Source organism: Camelina sativa, chromosome 14 (assembly GCF_000633955.1).
Source record: "Camelina sativa cultivar DH55 chromosome 14, Cs, whole genome shotgun sequence".
Lineage (NCBI taxonomy): Eukaryota > Viridiplantae > Streptophyta > Magnoliopsida > Brassicales > Brassicaceae > Camelina > Camelina sativa.
In genome coordinates this window covers 11,930,618-11,952,271 of record NC_025698.1, presented here as the reverse complement: position 1 = coordinate 11,952,271, position 21,654 = coordinate 11,930,618, and the positions used below count along the sequence as shown (strand labels likewise).

The 21,654-nt window shown below is 35.7% G+C and overlaps 6 protein-coding genes and 1 non-coding gene across 9 annotated transcripts; 5 read left to right on the top strand and 2 right to left on the bottom strand.

The window, feature by feature from the left end:
* LOC104741102 (UDP-glycosyltransferase 74B1) lies at positions 261–1,924 on the top strand. Its single transcript, XM_010461881.2, has 2 exons — positions 261–1,007; positions 1,083–1,924. The coding sequence occupies exons 1-2, from the start codon at positions 348–350 to the stop codon at positions 1,812–1,814; spliced, it is 1,392 nt and encodes a 463-aa protein (XP_010460183.1). The 5' UTR covers positions 261–347; the 3' UTR covers positions 1,815–1,924.
* On the top strand, positions 2,212–3,784 carry LOC104741101 (F-box protein At1g11270-like). The gene has a single exon (XM_010461880.2). The coding sequence runs from the start codon at positions 2,585–2,587 to the stop codon at positions 3,761–3,763; it is 1,179 nt and encodes a 392-aa protein (XP_010460182.1). The 5' UTR covers positions 2,212–2,584; the 3' UTR covers positions 3,764–3,784.
* LOC104741099 (uncharacterized protein YuxK) lies at positions 4,286–5,921 on the bottom strand. Its single transcript, XM_010461877.1, has 3 exons — positions 5,578–5,921; positions 5,003–5,170; positions 4,286–4,705 (listed from the first exon to the last, which is right to left on the bottom strand). The coding sequence occupies exons 1-3, from the start codon at positions 5,837–5,839 to the stop codon at positions 4,494–4,496; spliced, it is 642 nt and encodes a 213-aa protein (XP_010460179.1). The 5' UTR covers positions 5,840–5,921; the 3' UTR covers positions 4,286–4,493.
* LOC104741100 lies at positions 6,108–8,751 on the bottom strand. Of its 3 annotated transcripts, XM_010461879.2 has the most exons (11): positions 8,618–8,751; positions 8,026–8,358; positions 7,777–7,935; positions 7,583–7,660; positions 7,429–7,494; positions 7,230–7,322; positions 7,005–7,148; positions 6,808–6,915; positions 6,615–6,666; positions 6,441–6,510; positions 6,108–6,329 (listed from the first exon to the last, which is right to left on the bottom strand). In XM_010461879.2, exons 2-10 carry the CDS (start codon positions 8,338–8,340, stop codon positions 6,488–6,490), a joined length of 1,038 nt encoding a protein of 345 aa, XP_010460181.1. In that variant the 5' UTR covers positions 8,341–8,358; positions 8,618–8,751; the 3' UTR covers positions 6,108–6,329; positions 6,441–6,487. The 3 variants fall into 3 exon arrangements, with proteins under 3 accessions (XP_010460181.1, XP_019091210.1, XP_019091209.1); XM_019235665.1 differs by having other exon boundaries at positions 6,108–6,510; positions 8,026–8,389; XM_019235664.1 differs by having other exon boundaries at positions 6,108–6,510.
* On the top strand, positions 8,841–8,914 carry TRNAV-AAC. The gene has a single exon. It is a non-coding gene; the product is annotated as a tRNA-Val (tRNA).
* Positions 9,361–14,698, top strand: LOC104741098 (probable mannan synthase 10). The gene is made up of 10 exons (XM_010461876.2): positions 9,361–9,620; positions 9,714–10,052; positions 10,233–10,331; positions 10,440–10,692; positions 11,132–11,242; positions 11,323–11,459; positions 11,771–11,884; positions 12,293–12,492; positions 14,094–14,285; positions 14,363–14,698. Exons 1-10 carry the CDS (start codon positions 9,555–9,557, stop codon positions 14,508–14,510), a joined length of 1,659 nt encoding a protein of 552 aa, XP_010460178.1. The 5' UTR covers positions 9,361–9,554; the 3' UTR covers positions 14,511–14,698.
* On the top strand, positions 16,936–17,871 carry LOC104741097 (paired amphipathic helix protein Sin3-like 3). Its single transcript, XM_019235495.1, has 3 exons — positions 16,936–17,083; positions 17,180–17,459; positions 17,548–17,871. Exons 1-3 carry the CDS (start codon positions 16,944–16,946, stop codon positions 17,869–17,871), a joined length of 744 nt encoding a protein of 247 aa, XP_019091040.1. The 5' UTR covers positions 16,936–16,943.

Sequence of the window (21,654 nt, the reverse complement as noted above, 5' to 3'; positions counted from 1 at the left end):
AATTATTTAAAACAAAATTTAAACTACTTAAAAAAAAATTGTTACAATTATTCCACCAACGAATAAATATTAGTAAAGTATATTTCACTGATATTTAGTTAATTTATATTACACTTTTTGATTTATTACTTTTATGTTACATGATAGTATAAAATTCCAACAAAACACTAGTTAGGTGGCACCAACGCAAAACGTGAATAACGCGAAATTTTAATTCGCACTATATAAACCAAAAAACCATATGTCTCTTCTTCTTCTTCAAATCCCATCATCATCTTAGTTCCACTTTAAAAACCAAAAAACAGAACCAAACACAAAAGCTCTGTTTCTTTAAAACTACTACAACAATGGGAGAAGAAACAAAAACCAAACTCAAAGCCCACGTCGTCATCTTACCATACCCAGTTCAAGGCCACCTTAACCCAATGGTTCAATTCGCTAAACGTCTAGTCTCCAAAACCGTAAAAGTCACAATCGCCACCACTACCTACACCGCCTCCTCAATCACAACACCATCACTCTCCGTCGAACCAATCTCCGACGGATTCGATTTCATCCCCTTAGGTATCCCTGGTTTCAGCGTCGACACTTACTCCGAATCCTTCAAGCTCCACGGATCCGAAACCCTAACTCGCGTAATCGAGAATCACAAATCCACTGATTCGCCCATCGATTGTTTAGTCTACGATTCGTTTCTTCCTTGGGGACTCGAAGTCGCTAGATCTATGAATGTTTCAGCTGCTGCTTTCTTCACTAACAACCTCACTGTTTGTTCTGTGATGCGTAAATTCTCAAACGGCGAGCTCACTCTCCCCGCGGATTCTAACTGGGCGACGTTTCGAGTCCGTGGCTTGCCGTCGTTGAGTTACAATGAGTTGCCTTCGTTTGTGGGTCGTCACTGGTCTACTCACCCGGAGCATGGGAGGGTTCTTCTGAATCAGTTCCTTAACCATGAAGATGCTGATTGGTTATTCGTTAATGGCTTTGAAGGTTTAGAAGAAACACAAGTAAGTGTTTTCAATTCATACTCTTATTTATAAAGTTTGAAGCTTTAAATGTGACGTTGTGTTTTTGATGATCAGGATTGTGAAGATGGTGAGTCAGAGGCAATGAGGGGGACGTTGATTGGACCGATGATTCCATCGGCGTATCTTGATGATCGGATAAGAGATGATAGAGATTATGGTGCGAGTTTGTTGAAACCGAGATCAGAGGAATGTATGGAGTGGCTTGAGACTAAGCCGGTTCAGTCGGTTGTGTTTATCTCGTTTGGTTCGTTTGGGATTCTGTCTGAGAAGCAACTCACGGAGATAGCTATTGCTTTACAAGAATCCAACTTGAACTTTTTGTGGGTGATTAGAGAAGCTCATATCAAGAAACTGCCGGAAGGGTTCGTGGAGTCGACTAAAGACAAAGCGTTGTTGGTTTCTTGGTGTAACCAGCTTGAGGTTTTAGCTCATGAGTCGATCGGTTGCTTTTTGACTCACTGTGGTTGGAACTCTACATTGGAAGGGTTGAGTTTGGGGGTTCCTATGGTGGGTGTGCCTCAGTGGAGTGATCAGATGAATGATGCTAAGTTTGTGGAGGACGTTTGGAAAGTTGGGTATAGAGCGAAAGAGGAAGCTGGTGAAGGGATTGTGAAGAGCAAAGAGGTGGTGAGGTGTTTGAAAGGAGTGATGGAAGGAGAGAGTAGTTTGAAGATTAGAGAGAGTTCGAAGAAGTGGAAAGATTTGGCTGGCAAGGCAATGAGTGAAGGAGGAAGCTCTGATCGGAGCATTAACGAGTTTATAGAGAGTTTAGTGAAGAAACATTGATTTAACTTTGTAAATCAGGGTAATGTATGTGTTTGTTGTTCTTGTATAAGAAGAGCACTGTACCGAGATGCTTGTGAGTTGTGATTCAATAAACCAATTATGTTTGTGAACGAGTGTACGTAAAAGAACTGATTATGTTATTCATTAATCTTCATTACTAGACGTAGAAATAAAATATTAGTGAGATTAGTAAAGTTAATTATCTTGGGAGATGTACCAAAGGGAAAGAAAAAGTAATAATTGGGCCTTTAGTACCCAAAAGGGCCGAAACAGTAAAAGCCTTTTACGAAGGAGCTTCACATATCCCACATCGGAAGACTGAGAGAGTTTGATAGTGGAGACTCCAGTATAAATACACTACACTCTCTTCACTATCATATCACGCAGCCATGTGGTGAGCACAAAGCGAACTATAAAAGAAAATCGAATCTTCAGTTGGATTATGATGCGATCATTTAATGATTTATGCTCACTGTTTTTTTTGTTATATATATATTTTTCTTTGTCAGATTTTATCCGTAATATTTTTGGTTTGGGATTTTTTTGAGATTTAATTAATTTATAAGATAACAGATAACGAGATACAAAAGTGTTAAATTTCCATATCTTTAGACCGATTCCATATCCTTAGACCGACTTGACTTGACGTTTCCCTTTTTGTTTGTTTGTTGCGATTCCTAGCGATGCTCAGCTCGTGTGTATATATATGAAGCCCTCGGAGGTCCTCGACTGTATTTGGTCAAATTAGAGAGAGACAGACAAGAAGACAAATGTTGTTGAAAAGACATCGCTCGAGTGAAAACCAAACAACAAAAAGACATCGTTGCTCCAGCGAGGCATTGCTGCTACCACTCCATTTTGTAGAGCTCATCCTGGAGAGGCTTCCTGTGAAATCTCTCCTAAGATTCAAGTCTGTATCCAACAAGTGGAAATCGACAATCGAGTCCCGGTATTTCCAAGACCAATGGTTTCTCCGTCGTAAGAAATCACGAGGTCCAGATGTCCTTTGCGTAGCCATTGGTGATGATTATTATAATAATATTAATCAAGGTTATTACGAAGCAGCTCCAAGGGATACAGTTTTGTTGGGGTCTTCCGTAGTTTCTAAGATCAGGCTCCCTATTACAAACATGATGCTCTGCCATGGTAGTTGTGACGGTCTTCTATGCAGTTATTGTTCTTACACTCCTAGTGTCATGATCAATCCCGCCACGAGATGGCAACAAAGTTTTCCTCTTTCCAACTACCAACAGCTCTGCATCGACATGGTCGACAAAAAGCAGTATCTCTTCCCAATGCCTAAGCTTGGATTTGGCAAAGACAAGTTTAGGGGCACTTACAAGCCGGTATGGTTGTATAATTTATCCGAATTTGGACTAGAAAACGTTACAACTTGTGAAGTTTTCGATTTTAGCAAAAACGCTTGGAGGTACGTTGTCCCTGCTTCTCCTTATAAGATAAATGATGTCAGTTATCCTGTGCACTTTGATGGGTCACTTTACTGGCTCACCCTTTGCGAAGAAACTAAGGTGTTATCTTTCGATCTTCACACTGAAACTTTTCAAGTCATCTGTAAAGCCCCCTTTCCTCGCTCAAGTGACCGTTTCAAGTCTCTAAACTACATCATGTGCATCCTCGACAATCGCTTGGGCGTATCCGAGAAGAAGGGGACAACCCAAGTGATATGGTCGTTAGATTCTTCAGGCGGCAACAAGACATGGAAGAAACTGTGTTCGATAGATTACGCAAAAACTTTGTTTGGGGTGAAACCCATCCACCCGTTGGCACCAATTGAAATTCTTGACGAGAATAAGTTATTGCTTCAAGATAATGATTACTTGGTGATGCATGATCTCCATACCAAATCTTATGATTCACTCTTAGAACCTGAACCCATTGAATATCCTGTTTCTTATTTTCAAAGTTTATTTTCTGTTTCATCAAACTAATCACCTTGTTTTATTTACCTACTTTTGTACCAATGTAAATTTTTTAAAACATTTTTTGCATTTGAATTTACCAATGGTTTTGTTTTAGGCTTCTAGTTGTCGAATTTTCTTTGATTTTTGGCTATGTTAATGCATGGTGTACGAGAGGATTGGAATATGAAAAAATGTTATAAGAAGCGGTTCAAGAGAGACAAGTCAAAGTGACTTCACTGAAATGGATGGAGTATATGTAAATTCATTAAGGAATTGAAAGAGACGAAAAGAAGTGTCACTGATGTTCAAAACCTTCACACACTCGAACTACATAAATAAATATCAGAAAAACTGTTAGTTTCTTTAAATGTTCCAAAGCGTATGACCTCTTCGAATATTCATTCACCGTTCACCAACCAAAGTTTGACCTTCAGATTCCTCCACTTCATCACATATAGTTGTGTTAGCAAAGTTCTAAACATTTATTTTATTTTTAGGATACCTTTTTCCAGAAATCAGAGTATTCATCAATTTGAATTAAGATGTCCGTGCCAAAACTAACGAAGATTAATTATGCTGAATTAGCTACGGAAGGTTGTTAATCCTTTGTGGTTACTGTTCAGAAACCTAAACACAAACCTAATAAGCTTTGGTTCTTGGACAATTACCTCTAGTTACATTCCCTTATAGCTAATCTATATCCAAACTAAAAATCATTCAAAAGGGTCAACATTAGCTTCTGTTCCAAGGGTCGTCATTAGCTTCGATCATTGAGTTCATCTCGGTCTATAAACCGCTCCAACATCTCTTTGTCTTTCAGAACCAAGCAATCCTCAGCTTTTCCAAACCAGTCATACCGGTGCTTTGCTACGTAGTCATACACTGAGTCTCTCAGAGGAGTGGGAACTATGGAGAAAGCGTTCAATGCTGAATAAGGCAGAGGTAAGTACGATACCACTCGGAGTGCAGCTGCATAGTATCAATAGATGCAGAATCAAAAAGGTCAAATCCATGTTTTGGTTATTGATCTATGAATTATATAGTAATGAGTGACATCCAAAAGCATATTAACCAAACGTTTACTAATGAGTATACATCCAATAGCTCAAAACTAATATCATATGGAATCCATAAAACAAGTCCGGCATACTCAAACTGGGCGAAGTTCATCTGTTGGTAAGTTAAAAAGACCTACTTCTCAGTGCAGATGTTTTCAGCTGAATGTGAAACTTGAAAGCATTTTGTATTAAAAGAAGATTTACATACCGGTTGATGCCTGATGGTAATACCCGAGACCTTCAATGAAGAGAAAACGCTTCTGAACATCCTCTCTAGTAACACCACTCACTTCTAGATAAGGCTCAGCTGCTTTAGACTGAAGGCAACAGAACTTGATCTTCCTGTACTTATCAGCTTTGATTATCCACTTCACACCTACCATTGAACACAATTACTCAGATACAAATTAAACAATTCAATCTAGAACACAATCCTTCTTAGAATCCTAAAAATCCTCTAGCACAATTACTCCAAACCAATGCTAATTACAAAAACATTTCCTCTTCAAGAAGAAGATGTTTCAAATTTTCTAACTACAAAATATCTATAGTTTTTAAGTCAAATCAATGTGATAAGAACAACGAACACTGCAAAATTAATCGAATCGGAAAGAACCTAAAATCCCAAACCTGTTGTTTCCCAATTTTTGCCGAAGAAGACTACAAATCAAAGCGAGACTAGACCAAGACCAGATCAATAGACTGACTCAATCAATAAACCTCTAAAACGATCCTTGAGGAAACGGCTTGGTTCTATTCTAAGCTAAAAGAGAGAAATGGTACCTCCATGGCAAAGATGACAGACTCCGTCGTACACAACGACACGTGGCTGGAGGCTACCAGGCATAATCGCCGGAATCGAAGTCGGCGAATCAGTTGGGTCCGAGTACGCAATAGCTTCATCGGCGTCAATGTCAGCCGTCGTACGGGAAATAGCTCCGGGAGACAAAGTCGGCGACGGAGTAGAGAAGTAAACCGATCGACGGTGGAGAAAACTTCCCAGGATAGACCTGGGTCTCAAAATCCGAAGCGCCTTCGTCAACATTCTAGAAATCTTCTTCGCATTTTGCTTTTTTTTTTCTTTTTTTTTTTTCTGGGCAAAGAAAGAAACAGTAAAGAGGCGTTCAACTAAGAAAGAACTGTACTTTGCTTGAGCTCCAAGTCGGGCGAAAGGTTCAATGCAAAATAACTTATGGGCTTATATTTTTCTCAAATATTGGGCCTAACTGATGGCAACTTAAGCCCACTTGGCTAAAAAATACGACAGTGCCGAGGAAGCGAGTGCGTGTATTTTCAACTCCTACGAGAGAAGGTACAAAAAGAATCTGAATATAAGAACTGTGCTAGTGCTTATATTTGTAAGAATGAGGGAGCAAAGCTTAAGAAAAAAGTTAGAACGATGGCAAAAAAAGCATCTACTGAAGAAAAATGATGGATGTGTCAGTTTCTGCTGTTCTCTGGGTGCTCCGAGACTGTTTCCATAGACCTCTCTCTGCTGATTCTGGTTCAACATCAGTTTCTAGTGGCTAGTGTAACTGCAAGACAACAGAGATTTTTAACCCAAACTAAGATGCCGTTTTCAAATGAACAATGTATACTTTTCCTCAAGCTGTTTAGATCTGTATGTGGGGTGTAGAACAACAAACCCAAAGCTCTCTATATGCGTTCACTGATAATAAGTATTATAAGCTCTTCACGCCACTTCAACTTCTCCTTCTGTATATGATGTGAAGCACAAGATTTAGTTAGCTTTCTGAATCTGTGTTATGATGACCCAAAATTATCACAATGAAGAGAGAAGGGAGACTAGGTTGTCTAACCGGGAAGGCGGACAGCCAAGTTTGCTTGTTCATCCGCATCAGCGTTCAAATTCTGTAAAAAAAAGTGCCAACAATGGCAGAAACTCACATTACGAAAAGGGAAGGGAGGAATCTTGCTCTCAAGCACTAGATGAGAACTATGAGAGATATCATTCATTTACACCGAAAGAGGGAAACGCACATGGACACATACCCTTAGTACATGACTGATCTCGAAAGAGACACATTTATCGCAAAGTTGTTTTGCTTCCTTGTGGAGCTTCGCGAGTACCTCATGGTTTACCTTCCATTTACCTTTGATCTGTTGTTCGAGCATTGACAAAATGAGAAGAGACTAGCATAATCAAATTACCTAATTACACAAAGATATTCAAAATTTCATAGACAAACCTGCATACACACCAGCTTGGAGTCACCTTTCACTTTAATTTTCTTGTAACCTTTCTCAACAGCATACTTCAATCCTAGGATTAACGCACGGTATTCTGCTGCATTGTTTGTGGCAATTCCTAAACCTTGACGCAGTCTACAAATCTGTTGTCAAAGAAAATTCATAAAGTTAGATACAGAACTGAAATCTTCAATTAGTAACAGTGATTCAAAAACGATACATACCAAGCTTCCGTCCTCAGTTTTCAGTACCGCTGCTGCGCCAGAGAGACCGGGATTTCCCTTTGATGCACCATCAAATTCAATAAAGCAAGTTTCCTACCATAAGAGTAGAAAGAGAAACATACCAACTTGAGCAAAAAAAAGATGCATCCAGTCCACTGAAACTACAGTATAATGATAAATACAAATAATCACAACTCACTTCTAAGGAATTATTAGCAAGCTTTTCCAAAGATTCAACTGACATAGAAGCTGATGGAAGCTGATCCTGGAAACAAAAATAATACTTAACAATGAGCTTAGTCGCTTTGTCTCATAATCACTAAACTTCAAAAACTCTTGTTATTATAGCTTACTGTTTCGTTGTCTTGAATTCTATCTTTCGACTTCATCTCTGAGGTATCTTTTTCTTCAGATACTTTGACATTAGGCTCCTAGAGAAGAAGTTTAAAAGGGAGACAGTTACCAACTCTACAGTTCAAACCTCACACACAGTATACATTATTACGACAGTTGCAGATAGTGGATCAGTATACAGTATTATTAATACCTGAAAAAGACATGGCGTGAGAGCACCAAAGATATCATCTTTCAAGTCTGAAGCTCTAATACTGTAGAGTGGTTTCTTCATCCCAACAGAAGAAAGATACTCCTCTGCGTCTTTCGGCAACGAGTATCCTTTATAAACACTAACCGGAGGATCAAACACCTGCCGTTATAAACAAACAAGAAACAACCATTTCTATCATATTCCCATCCAAGAGAAACTATATAATATACACAAGATATGTATACTCACAGAAGATCCAACTTGAGCTTGACAATCACTCAAATCCTTGTAAATTCCAATAACATCACCCTTCCGAACAACGAAAAACGCGTCCTTTTCTTTATCCGCAACAGAAACAACGGTTGAAGAAGACATCTTGGATTTACCAGACTTTGATCTCGAGGAAAAGAAATGAACTTTAGATAGTCCAAAGGCAGGCTTTAAACAGGATTTTGAAGGCGTATGGAAGAAGCATTGGTTCCATGGAATTTGAGAAGTGACATAGCTAGATCTCTTAAGTATCCCCAAGGAAATGTATGAACGCGCATGAGACAAGCAGTTCATTACAATGTAGTCGCCACACTGTTAAAAAGGACACAACTTTAGAGATAAGCTGCTTCAGAGAGATAAGAAAAATTGTAAGATGTTAAAAACGCCAAAATCAAAACTTGAAGAAGTCAAAAGTTCTCGAGAGTTCAATAGATTTATGAGAGGTTTCTGGCGAACCAAGAGAGAAATTGAAAACCCGAGAATGCATCGAAGAAATCAGATAGAGAAAGCATGAACTGGGAGCAGGATTGAGTGAGAAAACTAATTCGTAAAGTCAAATTCAAAATCTTACCAAGCACACAAAGGGGGGACTCGAATCTCTCGATGAATTGATCAGTTACTAATGCTAAAAACTGTGGCTGAGCTCTTTCCGGTGGAGAAGGAACTCGGTGGGTTTAAGGTGGGTTTTGCTCTCAATTCATCAAGGTTAGGGGTCAATGGTCGATTTTGATTTAGGCATCGTCAATGTGTATTAAATAGATATATATTTAAATAATGTTGAAATTGAACAAATAGGTTTCGTGGTGTAGTTGGTTATCACGTCAGTCTAACACACTGAAGGTCTCCGGTTCGAACCCGGGCGAAGCCATTTAATTTTAATTTTAATTTTTTAAGTTTGATCTTTTAATTTTCTTACAAATAAATGAATAATCAAAAAGGGCTTAATGAACCTAAAAATAGGACCCAATAAAAATGCAATTCCATGAGACCCGTACGTTAGTGGTATAATCTTTGGTTCTGATTTGTACTTTTTTTTTCTTGTTTCTGGTCATTGTTAATTTGTTATGATCAGTGTCGATGTCAACCTACTAGTACAATTGCAAAATTCTTCACGTGATAATTACGGAGAAAAAAAACGACAGTGATAGGAGTTAAAAAATCATTTTGTTCTTACTTGATAATAATTCAAAAACAAAGACACTTTTTTTTTTGTTCCTTTACTTTTGTGTGGTTTCAAAAGTTGCTCTTAGTACATCTACTCGTGAGTCATCAGCATCTTCTCCAACGTACATTATTACACTATTAGTGTAAACGACAAGTCTCGACAAGTCTCCACAAGTCTAGGACCATCCAAGATTAAAACCACCCAAGGAAAGGTTCTCAACGAAATAGGGGAAAAAAACAAAGAAATGTATATGCTCCTATATCTTATAGATGGGATGCACCATTGAATCAGAATCTCTCAAAGTAACTAAGTCTCTGATGAGCTTAATCTAGAGACAAAGAAAATGAATACGTTTCTGAAGTCACTCATCTTCTTACAAGATTCATGTCTTGCCTTCCTCTCTCTACTGGTAATTATTAAGACCATCTCATAGTTTTTCTTTATGATTACTCGCTCTGTTTCTCTGCTCTGAGAATAGTTTCTTCTTTTGTGTGCTGATAAGTTCCATGGAGGGAGTTCTGAAGATGTAGCTGCAGCTCCAAAGAAGCTTGAAGCCACCATAAACGGTGTGAAGATAAGTATCGACACGACATGGACACGACGATTGAGGAGTTTGCTCATAGTTCCCATTTTCAAGTATTTGGTGGCTTTTTGTTTGATAATCTCCGTCTTAGTTTTCGTAGAGGGTATATACATGAACCTTGTAGTGCTTTACGTCAAGTTGTTTAAGCGAAAACCCGAAAAAATCTACAAATGGGAGCCGATGCCGGAGGACATCGAGCTCGGACATGAGACATACCCCATGGTTCTTGTACAAATCCCAATGTACAACGAAAAAGAGGTATATATATATATATACATGTACTTTTCTATGTTATATTATGGACGTACAGACTCATTAAGTTTTTCAGAAACTAATTAATTGACAACAATATAACGATATTCAGGGTTTTTATATACTATACATTGTATTTGTACACATTTATAAATGCAAGATTCCTAACATGTTGTTAACTCGCAGGTCCTTCATTTATCTATAGGTGCTGCATGTAGACTAATATGGCCGATGGACCGCCTAATTATTCAAGTTTTAGATGATTCCACTGATCAAACCATCAAGGTCTTGCTGCTAAGCAATTCTAATCGATTTATTGGAGACATATATATATACATATATATATATATGTATTAATTTAAGATAACTAATGTGAAGAGAATTGAATTTCAGGAGCTGGTGAACACAGAGTGTGCAAAATGGGAAAGCAAAGGCGTAAATATTAAGTGTGAGAGGAGAGACAACAGAAATGGCTACAAAGCCGGAGCTCTTAAACAAGGCATGAATCACAACTACGTGAAGCTATGCAACTATGTTGTCATCTTCGACGCAGACTTTCAACCGGAGCCTGATTACCTCCAACGCTCTGTCCCCTTTCTCGTTCACAACCCTGAGGTCGCTCTAGTTCAAGCCCGATGGAGATTCAGTACGTTGATTATGGTAGAAAATTTAACATATCTATTGATATATATATATTAACAACTAGCTAAAGACTATAAATATTTGTAAATTTTCAACTCAAAACCAATGGGAAATAAATGTTGTAACTTAGACCAAATTTAGAGTGAGTGGGATTGCTAATGCTCCCCTCACAATAAAAAGTCTTTTACCCCATATTCATTTAGACCAAATCCACTCTAAGGTCGAATACTAATTTTTGATCGACAAAGCGATTTGACATTGAAATAAAATTCATAATTATTTATTTATCTCATAAGTGAAAATAGTTGGTTATAATAATTTTAACGACTTATTCTGTCCTACGTAACAATATGTACACATTAGTCCTTTACATATTTCGGCATAATTAAAAATCCTAACTAAGTCTATTGTCAAACTTAGTGATTGTGTGTGTGTGATCACAGTGAACGCAAACAAGTGCTTGATGACGAGGATGCAAGAGGTGTCCCTCAACTACCACTTCATGGCAGAGCAAGAATCTGGATCCACTAGACATGCCTTCTTTAGCTTCAATGGTGCATTTCTTTATGATTTTAAATATCCGATGTATTCTTTAATTTTATTACATAAATCTGGTTTGGTGTATCTCTTTCAGGAACTGCTGGTGTATGGAGAATGGCGGCAATGGAAGAAGCTGGAGGATGGCATGACCGGACCACCGTAGAGGACATGGACTTGGCAGTTCGGGCTGGTCTACTCGGCTGGAAATTTGTCTTCCTCAATGACCTCACGGTAGATTTTCATATATCCTTGCCTATATAAATTGTAAATACTCATCGCATCTTGTATGCATTATATATGTAGATACCCCACATCGGTTAGATATCCAACATTTCGTAGTGCTTTGTAAAGCTACATGATAGACACGCACAACTTTTTGAACGAAAGTTTTTGTGGTAGATTTTAATGAATTTGGTTATGGACCTAGTTTGTGATGTTGTTCATACCAGTGAACTCTCTGGTAGTGATGCATTCACATGTGTTGCTATCAAAATAATTAGCTTATAATCATTAAATTATGTCTATTGACACTGACTTTGTAGGTGAAAAGCGAGCTACCAAGCAAATATAAGGCTTTTAGATTCCAGCAACATCGATGGTCTTGTGGTCCAGCTAATCTCTTCAGGAAAATGATTATGGAGATTATTCGCAATAAGGTCCATCCTCTATATGTTTCAATCTTAACAAAAACGTGCCCACTGTTTTTTTTTGGTCTCACATGCCCAGCTACTTTGTTTTTTTGTCTATCGTGTTACAATATGTATAGACAAACATGCCATGTGATGTGAGGCTGACGTACATTTTATTTTGTTTTGATTGGTCACTTATCTATCAATGATGGGATTGGTTTTTTCTTTTGTTATGTTTTAACTAATCGCCAAATCAGCTGATGGGTTAGAAATTCGTTTTGGTTCAATCTAGTATTATTTGGTTCGTGTTAATTAAACCAAGTCGTAGTAAAGATTGATTGTTTTCTTTTATTCCTTTAAGCAAATATAATTAACAGTAGTGAGTAGACTGTAGACATCTAACCTTAAGTTACAAATCTATGTGATAATGAGCAGAGAGTGACGATTTGGAAGAAGTTGTATATGATGTATAGCTTCTTTTTCTTACGGAAGATCATAGTCCACTGCTTCACTTTCTTCTTCTACTGTGTTATTCTTCCTACAAGTGTCTTCTTTCCTGAAGTCAACATTCCAGCCTGGTCAACTTTCTACGTTCCCTCTATGATCACTCTCTGCATCGTCATTGCGACACCAAGGTTTGTGCTACTTTGTTTAAATATTATATGCACTAGGTAAATGCGTGGTACATAATGGGTTTATTATATTTTTGAAAATTTATATAAATAATATATTACTATATTTGACTGTAGTATAGTAAAATTGTATCAAACAAATTTATCAAAAAATTTAGTAATTATGTATATATAATATTCCTTATTCCAAAGTTTAAAGCAATATAAATAGAAGATATATATATATATATATACAACTATAAATTTAGCTAACAAATATAATAAAAATATATTAAAAGTTAAAAGATATTTATCTTTAAAGATAAATAAATTAGTGGGAGAATGAAGTTTTTAATAATTATTGGGTAGGAGTTACATTTGAGTTAAATGTAGTTTTTTTTTGTGTGAAATGAGTTAAATGTAGATTTATACATGACTTTAAATGCAAATTAATTAAAAATATATATTTTAATATGTTTTAAAAATTTTCAATACTAAGTGGCCCAATCAAAACTTACACATGATTTGGTTATTTGTTGATATAAACTCACACATAATAACTTAAATTCATATTATTTTGCAAGTGAAAAACTAAATTATTTTTCTTTTCAAATTATTCAATCTAACTCTTTTTTTAAACCCCAAAGATAACTTCTATCTTTTTGTTTTTTTTAGGTTTTTATTATTATTATTATTTATAATTTTCACTCATCAATTTAAATTCTAGTGCTAGATTTCAAACCAATGGTTTCATCTTTAGAGTATTTAACTAAATGGTATTTAAAAAAAATTAGATTCTATTCTACATTTCACTCCATTTAAATTTGATTGCTAGTTTTCATTGTAATGATTTCATTATATTTTTCCATTTTAACAAAATTAATTTATTTTTGATGATTTTTTTATTTCATTTTGCTTTAATTTTAAAGACCAATTTTTTAATTAAGTTTTTTTTTTGTTTTCAAAAACATCAAATCTTAGTTAAAATAAATATTATAACGATCTTTAACGATGTTTACATACTTATCTATTGGATCGCAAAGATGATAGTAAATTCAAAATGAATTACAAATATTTATTTGAGATAATAAAAAAAATATGTTAGAAAATTTTATTAAATTTGTTTGATAAATGGATTACGATAAATTATTGTAATAAAAATAATACACTAATATGTTAGAAAATAAACATAATAGATAATAGAGAATTAGAGATGAATCCTTTTCAGCTTCATGACCTTATTATACGGTGAATATAGTAGAAAATATGAAGAAATGATTACTTATAAAGTGGTAAACTAAAATAGATAATGGGAATGAACTTTTTAAAACATCAAAAATAATGCAAGATATATATATATATATATATATCATACAAATTCTAAAATTAAAATGTTGAATTAAGCTTTTACTACTACAACAACAACAATTATTATGTGTTTAAATATAATTGAGTGGAGAAATCTAGTTAATGCATAATTTACATGATTTCAGTTGAATGAGAAAAATATAGTAGTTTTTAATTTATTTGTGGTTTAATATAGATTTTTTTTAAGAATTGCATTGCCAAGTGCACTAATAAAGAGAGAGTGAAACCTTAATATATATGATTTTTGAGTTTTTCAGGTCATTCTACCTTGTGATATTTTGGATCTTGTTTGAAAACGTAATGTCTATGCATCGGACAAAGGGTACTTTCATTGGCATACTCGAAGGAGGAAGAGTGAACGAATGGGTTGTAACTGAGAAATTAGGAGATGCTCTTAAGACTAATTTACTTTCTCGGACAAGAAAACCTAGTAACGGACTCCTTGAAAGGTAATAAATTAATTCGCTAAACATATATTATGAACAAACTAGACAAAGAGTTCATACGAGACTTTGGTTGGTTGCAGAGTAAACTTCAAGGAGATAATGGTGGGGACATACATATTGTGTTGTGCTTGCTATGCTCTTGCTTTTGGAAACACATTCCTATATCTCTATCTTTTCATGCAAGCAATTGCTTTTCTTGTTTCCGGTGTTGGCTTTGTTGGAACTTAATCACATTTAAAGATCAATGTTGGCTCCTAATCAATTAGAATTCATGCTTGATTACCCATTCTCAAGCTAATCGTATTAATTAGTCTGATAAATATCTAGATATTTCTAGATATTTTGTGTAGATGCGTTAACATCGGTTGAATATATATTGTGTATTGAATAAGATGATATTATACAGTTTTTGAATATACCATGATCATTTTAGATTCTATGGTGTTCTGGTGGTAATTAGTTTACATTGAAGAATTACGTACGTGACTAAAAAAATCACCCGAGCATGTATTTCTTTGTGTTCATAATTCTCTTCTTGGGAGTTCTGCATATTGAAATCCTTAACTTCCATATATGCTATTTATATATATAGATAATAATATTTTCCAAAATTCAAAGAATATATATCAAGCATCATGTGCATATGGAATGATATCAAGTAGCAACCTCCATCCTCACGACGACCTTATCGTAGAATTGTTTAGAAAGGAGCTCTTCAGCTTTAGCTGGATCACTCGAGAGACCTTCTTATTCATGCTTGAGGTAAGATAACATTTTGAATTTAAATTTTGCAGCACAAGGATAATTGTTTGTTTGAATTTTGCAGAACAAGGATCTCGATCTAAAGGTCCTAGTACATCACACAAGGGTGTCGGTTAAACAAGCATGAGCGAATGGATATAAGAGTTTTTTTTTTCTTTTCAATTATGGTTGTTTGATTATTTTCTTTATGTTTCTGTAGGTCTTATCACTTCTATCGAAACATGAATTTTTTTTTTCAACCAAACATTAAATAAATTAAAAGATAACTCCAAGATTGGTTGTCTAAACAGGAGGGTAAGAGTTTACAAAAGAAGTTTCGGAAATTAGCGATCTTGAAGAACGGGCAAGACTATCTGCCCTGACGTTGGACACATGAGGAATCCTGGTCAAGGTGAAAGAATGGAAGGAAGAGCGGAGCAAAGAGAAATCTGCCATCAGGTTCGAGAAAGCGGGCCAATCATCGGGCAACTGCACTATCGCAACTAACTCTGCACAATCCGTCTCTTATGCGTGACAGTCAACCCCAACCACCAACATAGATTCCATAGCCCAGATCAGAGTTTGTAACTCCACATGTAGTGGGGTAGGGCCACATCGCTTTTTATGCATAAATACTAACTAATGGTAATGAATTGTAAAATACAAAAAAAAATTGAAAGTATATAAACTTATGGATTACTATTGGTTCATAAATGTGAATAAAATAATTTTGGTGGATGTTAAATATATTAAAAAGGTGCTGAGGGTGTGTTATTTCGTATTTAGTTATATTGGGGTATTAAGTAATAAACCCTATGACGAAAGTTAGGGCTGGACAATTGGGTAACCCGTTCGGGTTCGGGTATTACCCATTCGGGTTTGCGCAAACGGGTTTAGAAAAATAGAATCCATTGGGTATTTTTAGATATATGGGTTCGGTTCGATTTGGGTACTATCGGGTTCGGGTCAGTTTGGGTTACAAATTTTAGAACCCGATTAGTACCCGAACGACCGGGTACCCAAAAAAATATAATTAAATTTAAATAAATTTAGTTAAATTTTGACTTACATAACAAAATATTTTAGATATTTTGATTATTTTTGATATTTAGGTATAAAACTAAATGAAATATTCAAAATTATAATCAAAATTTTGGGGTAATTGCATTATATTAATGATAAATATTATAAATATGTTTATATGTTCGGGTTTAATGGGTACCCAAACGGGTACCGAGTATTACCCGACTCTAACCCGAACCCACGGATATTAGAAAATAGAACCCAATAGAGTTTTATAGACAAACCCGTACCCAACCCGAACCCAGTTTTTCGGGTCGGGTTCCGGGTTGGGTATTCGGATACGGTTTTTATGCCCAAGCCTAGACGAAACCTTTAAATAATAAGCAACAAATAATTTGTAGAGATTTATCTAGAAACTCATCTTTCTCTATGTCTCTTCGATCGTGATCGCGTGGAGTTAGGGAGAAGCTTTTTTTTTTCCTCCACAATTCGGTAACCACTATACTTACGCGATGATCTTTTTGTTTTTGTTTGTTTGTGTGTGTAAATTTCGTTTGAGAAATACAATTTCGTATTTTCTGGTTCACTGAATTCCTTTTGTAGTTGGTGGGATGGGGTTTAAATCGCCTTCTTTAAATATATATATTTTTTCGTATCCATGATAAAACTTAGTTAAAAATAATTTCCAAGTGATTTGATCAACTTAACCCTCATATTAGACACGCATTGTGTTTTGTTCTGTGTTTGATATTTTAAGACCTCTAATTTAGTGTTTGATTGGTTTGCTCTGTGTTTGAATTGAGTGCATGTGTAGTTTATGTGCCATAGGGTCTTTAAAAGGGCAGAGACAAATAATTCGTTTTTTTTTATACAACGGGTCAGGCCCAATTTGAGATCATGGTTAGAACACGCTTATCAGCCAAGGCAGCTATGGATGATACGGTTTCATACCTCACTGCTGTGAAGGAAGCATTTCGTGTTGAACCTGCCAAATTTAAGGAATTTCTCAAGATCTTAAATGATTTTAAAAATCATCGGTATGAATTATTTTCAACTTCTAATTATCTTACACTACAAACACACATGCATGCGAAACGATTCCTGATGTTGTTACTATATAAGTCTCTTTGTAGAATGTATAAAGATAGTGGCATTGCAAGGATGACTGAGCTCATTAAAGGGCACCCAAAGCTGCTTCTTGGTCTCAGTGTCTTCCTTCCCAAGGCTAAGACAACCATCCCTGCAGCCAAGGCTAACAAAGTGTTAGGCCAATCTCAAACAATATCCGTCATAAAAGTATCACCGGAGCTAACGACGCTTAATAAGTCTGCTTACTTGGCTTCTTTGAAAGAGGCATTTCGTAATGAATCTGGAAAGTATAATGAATGGCACAATATTTTGAAAGATTTTAAAGCTCACAGGTTTGGAATAATTTCTCTTTTTATGTTTGGTTTTGCTCTTAGTTCTAACTCCCGTTGTGAATTAACTCTGACGTTACTAGCCTCTTTGTAGAATTGATGAGGCTACTGTCATTTCAAGGATGGAGGAGCTCATGAAAAACCACCGGAAGCTTCTTCTCAGTTTCAGCGTCTTCCTTTCAGCTGGGGCTAAGATAACCATCCCTCCCGAGGCTGAACAACATATTACGTCAGCTGGGATGACCATCTCTCCCGAGGCTGAGCAACATATTACATCAGCTGGGGATAAGATGATCATCTCTCCCGAGGTTGAGCAACATATTGTGTCCGATAATAACAAAAGAAAGCGAGCTAAGTGTGATGATCCAGATTATGATCCAGATATTGTGAACAAGCCTAAGGTATAAAATGCTCAAATTATATAAACTATAATACATATATATACCATTTTGATCATTCTTTATTTGCTAACTTGTTGTGAGTCTCCATGGAAGAAGCGAAAAAGAAAAGGAAATAATGTGTCTCCACCAAAGAAAAAGGTAAAACTTAGCAAGCGCACAATCCATTGTAAGAAATGTGGTCAAGCGGGGCACAATTCTCGTTCATGTGACAAGAAAGCTAGTCAGGTTAGTCCTTTTTCATCTTGAGTTCAGTTTGGTGGGGGGACCTACCTGCTCATAGTCATAGCCTTGTTTACTCTGGTGCTGTAAAATGTGTGAGATTGTTGTTGTGATTGTATCTTATGCTGTTACATGGCTGTGTTTCAGGCTGGATCTCTAATGAAATCGTCTCACTCTCGGCGAAACACTCAACAAGTAGAAGACTAGAAGCAAGTGTGAAGACTGTTTTTTTTTGTGTGTGTGGCCTTCTTCATAGTATAAAAAATTGTGAACTCATATTTTACTGTTTGTTTTTGCACTGAAGATGGGTTAAGGTGTTATATACATCAATATCTTGATGGTGTTATACATCATCACCAGTAATGCGTACTCGCATCATTTTCAATAAACTCCAATCACACGAAAAATGCTTCTTTAAACTCTTGTTCTAGTGCGAGAACAAGACACACAGTCAGAAAGACCAAGACAAAGCAGAAGGAACATACATAAAGTCTCATGCGAGAACAAGAGACAGAGAGTCTATTTTTGCGTCTTATCTCACCTCCCTCACTAATTTCGTAAAGCTGGGACAAGCATAATCATAATCCTTTATTTGTACATCATCTTTATCCTCTTGGACAAGAAGTTTATCGCACCATAAACATGATACCACCACCATTGGTCTTCTCGTGGATAAAGTATGTCGGAATACCGTTAGCGTAGAGACGTTGATGCAATATAGGGAGATGAGGGTGAGTCACATTAAAATACTTAGTCAATGAGACAGCAGCATCAGTCATCTTGTCTGTGACCCAAACCTTGATCTTGATCACCCTTGGGCTGTCGTCGTCTCCAACGTGTTCACTACCCACAAGAGTGGTAGAGTTAAGAGATCAAGGGTCACCGGATTGATGATTTGAAACTTAGTATGATGAATGCATGATGAATGCGAATGAACCGACGTGTTTGTAGATGAATCTCTTGTCCTTGAAGACAGCGTACCATTCTTTGCACACCGACTTGGCTCGCATCACATCCTCGATCGGAATCCTTCCAAGTATCTCTTCTTCTACCACCTCAAGAGGCAGCGACGGCCAAAGCTTTTTTGACGAAGCCGCCATGCGAGGACAAACAAACAAACTCTTAAAGTTTCAGTTTTGAACGGTAGATGAAATTGAAGAAACAAAAGAGGAATAATAGTGTAGAAACTAGAACAGAAGGTGAACATAACGATATCTAATGGCGATGCATCTCGTGACGGCGGAGAAGAAAGCTTCGAGAGTAAGAAGATTGATATTACATATGTTATATGTCCCTAACCCAAATCAAAAGGAGAAAATATATAATACTCTACTTTCTGTTTTCTTTCTTTACTTGATGTCATTTTAAATATTTCATATATTTGCAAGCAAGAGTTGAGGGCACTAACGATTAGGTGTATATTCAAATATTTTTATAAACAATTTATTGATGTCGAAGCAAGTCGTTAACTGAGGTTTGCCATGAGGTTTTGTTCATTCATTGTCTATGTTTACTTCAACCGCACGCGCTTATTTAACCAGTTGCTTGTAACTATACTATAGTTTTTCTTATAACAACTTTTTTGGGGATAAATTGTTGTTACTGACTATTGATTATAGTTGATTAAGCTTTACATTCTAGTTCTACAATGGCTACAAATCTATAATGAAAAAGTTTTCGAATAAGAAAAGCTAAAGAGAGACTACGAAACCAATACTAAGCCATAAGTTGCTAAACATTAATCGCATCAAAACATCTCACTTTTACAATAAATAACCATGAAGTTCCCCACTTTGGAACTCTTTAAAAGTTTTAATCTCCGTGACCCGAATCTTTAAATAAATTTGAAAAATATTCTTATTACTAAGATTAATTGTTCGTCATGTGCTCTCAAAATTTAATTAAAAGGTAAACAATCAAATATGTTTTGGGGAGAGGGGTGTGCCCATTGTAGACTAAGCTTATGTTTTGCCCTCCTTATTCTCTTTTTGCTTAAATGCATACTTCTTTTTTTTGGGCAGAAAATGCGTACTCCAAATATATATTTTAACGTCTAATATTCACAAATACTATTACTCCCATAATTAAAGGCAAACAATCCAATATGTTTTGTGGAGATTGGAGAGGGGTGTGCCCTGCAAGCTTATGTTTTGCCCTCCTTATTCTCTTTTTGCTTAAATGCGTACTTCTTTTTTTCTTCTTTTTGGGCAAAAAATGCGTACTCCAAATATATATTTTAACGTCTAATATTCACAAATACTATTACTCCCATAAATTAATGATGGATCGATCCACTCACTGCTAATAACATGTTTTCTTCTATAAATGAAGGTTCTCAGTCCTCTCACTAGATGCTTTTAAGGTTAGTAGCAACAAAACTTTTTAGAGCTATATATTTTACTGTCCTCACTGGTCTCCAGCTCAAGTTTTGATGGTGAAAATTAAATTGTATCAACATCACACAGACAACAAGAGATTGTAGAAATCCAATTTTTTTTAAATCATATAAAATACTCTCTTTGATTCTACAAGAAGAATTTTCTAAGTTTTTCTTTTTTCTTCATAAAACTAGATTTTAAGCATTTTATGCATAATTTTTTAACTAATGGTAATGAATTGTAAAATTAAAAAAAAAAACTGAAAAAAATTTAAACTTAGGGAATTACTATTGGTTGATAAATGTGAGTAAAAATAATTTTGGTTCGATGTTAAATTTATTAAAAGGTACTGATGGAGTTATTTAGTATTTAGTTATATTGGACATATCAGAATAGTACTGATCTGTTGATCCAGAAAGCACACTTCCAGCTGCTTGTTCGGGAAATCGCACAGGAGATGAACATATTTACTTCAAACCCTCTCAATCTTTCCTTTGATTTGGTTTTTGAATTCGATTTGTGAGTTCTCATTCATTGTTCTGTTATTTTATCAGCCTGAATTGCGGTTCCAAAGTCATGCTTTGCTGGCTTTACAAGAGGCGGCAAAAGCCTTTCTTGTCTGATTTTTCGAGGATTCCAATTTGTGTATCATTCATGCAACGAGAGTCACCATCATGTCCAGAGATTTGCAGCTGGCTATGCGCATTCGTGGAAGGAGACTATGATTGGTTTTAATTCGATCGTTTGCCTATTATTAATGCTTTGTATCTACCTAGCTTGATCAATGATTTTTGTATATCTGTCTTGTGGGAAACCATTAAATGTGTGCAATGTTATTTAAAAGATCGTTTCTTAAACCGAGACACATATTGTGCCAGTAATAACAAAAGAAAGTATGTTAAGTGTGATGATCCAGATTTTGTGAATAAGGCTAAGGTAACTATGCATGATGCGGTTTCATACATCACTGCTTTGAAGGAAGCATTTAGATTGCAGAAATCCAAATTTTTTAAAATCATAGAAAATACTCTCTGTGTTTCTACAAGAAGAATTTTCTTAGCTTTTTATTTTTCTTCTTAAAATTAGATTTTGAGCTTTTTACGCATAAAATTACTAACTAATGGTAATGAATTGCAAAATTCACAAAAAAAAAATGAAAATATATAAACTTATGGAATTACTATTGGTTCAT

Coding starts and splice junctions, on each gene's coding strand:
- LOC104741102 (XM_010461881.2), top strand. CDS start 348: ATGGGAGAAGAAACAAAAACCAAACTCAAAGCCCACGTCGTCATCTTA. Junction 1,008..1,082: donor AAGGTTTAGAAGAAACACAA/GTAAGTGTTTTC, acceptor TTTGATGATCAG/GATTGTGAAGATGGTGAGTC.
- LOC104741101 (XM_010461880.2), top strand. CDS start 2,585: ATGTTGTTGAAAAGACATCGCTCGAGTGAAAACCAAACAACAAAAAGA.
- LOC104741099 (XM_010461877.1), bottom strand. CDS start 5,839: ATGTTGACGAAGGCGCTTCGGATTTTGAGACCCAGGTCTATCCTGGGA. Junction 5,171..5,577: donor CTGTCATCTTTGCCATGGAG/GTACCATTTCTC, acceptor GTTCAATGGTAG/GTGTGAAGTGGATAATCAAA. Junction 4,706..5,002: donor TTACCATCAGGCATCAACCG/GTATGTAAATCT, acceptor GATACTATGCAG/CTGCACTCCGAGTGGTATCG.
- LOC104741100 (XM_019235665.1), bottom strand. CDS start 8,340: ATGAACTGCTTGTCTCATGCGCGTTCATACATTTCCTTGGGGATACTT. Junction 7,661..7,776: donor TCACGCCATGTCTTTTTCAG/GTATTAATAATA, acceptor CTTCTTCTCTAG/GAGCCTAATGTCAAAGTATC. Junction 6,511..6,614: donor CTTGGCTGTCCGCCTTCCCG/GTTAGACAACCT, acceptor CATCATATACAG/AAGGAGAAGTTGAAGTGGCG.
- LOC104741098 (XM_010461876.2), top strand. CDS start 9,555: ATGAATACGTTTCTGAAGTCACTCATCTTCTTACAAGATTCATGTCTT. Junction 11,460..11,770: donor TCTTCCTCAATGACCTCACG/GTAGATTTTCAT, acceptor CTGACTTTGTAG/GTGAAAAGCGAGCTACCAAG. Junction 11,885..12,292: donor TGGAGATTATTCGCAATAAG/GTCCATCCTCTA, acceptor GATAATGAGCAG/AGAGTGACGATTTGGAAGAA.
- LOC104741097 (XM_019235495.1), top strand. CDS start 16,944: ATGGTTAGAACACGCTTATCAGCCAAGGCAGCTATGGATGATACGGTT. Junction 17,084..17,179: donor AATGATTTTAAAAATCATCG/GTATGAATTATT, acceptor GTCTCTTTGTAG/AATGTATAAAGATAGTGGCA. Junction 17,460..17,547: donor ATATTTTGAAAGATTTTAAA/GCTCACAGGTTT, acceptor TGACGTTACTAG/CCTCTTTGTAGAATTGATGA.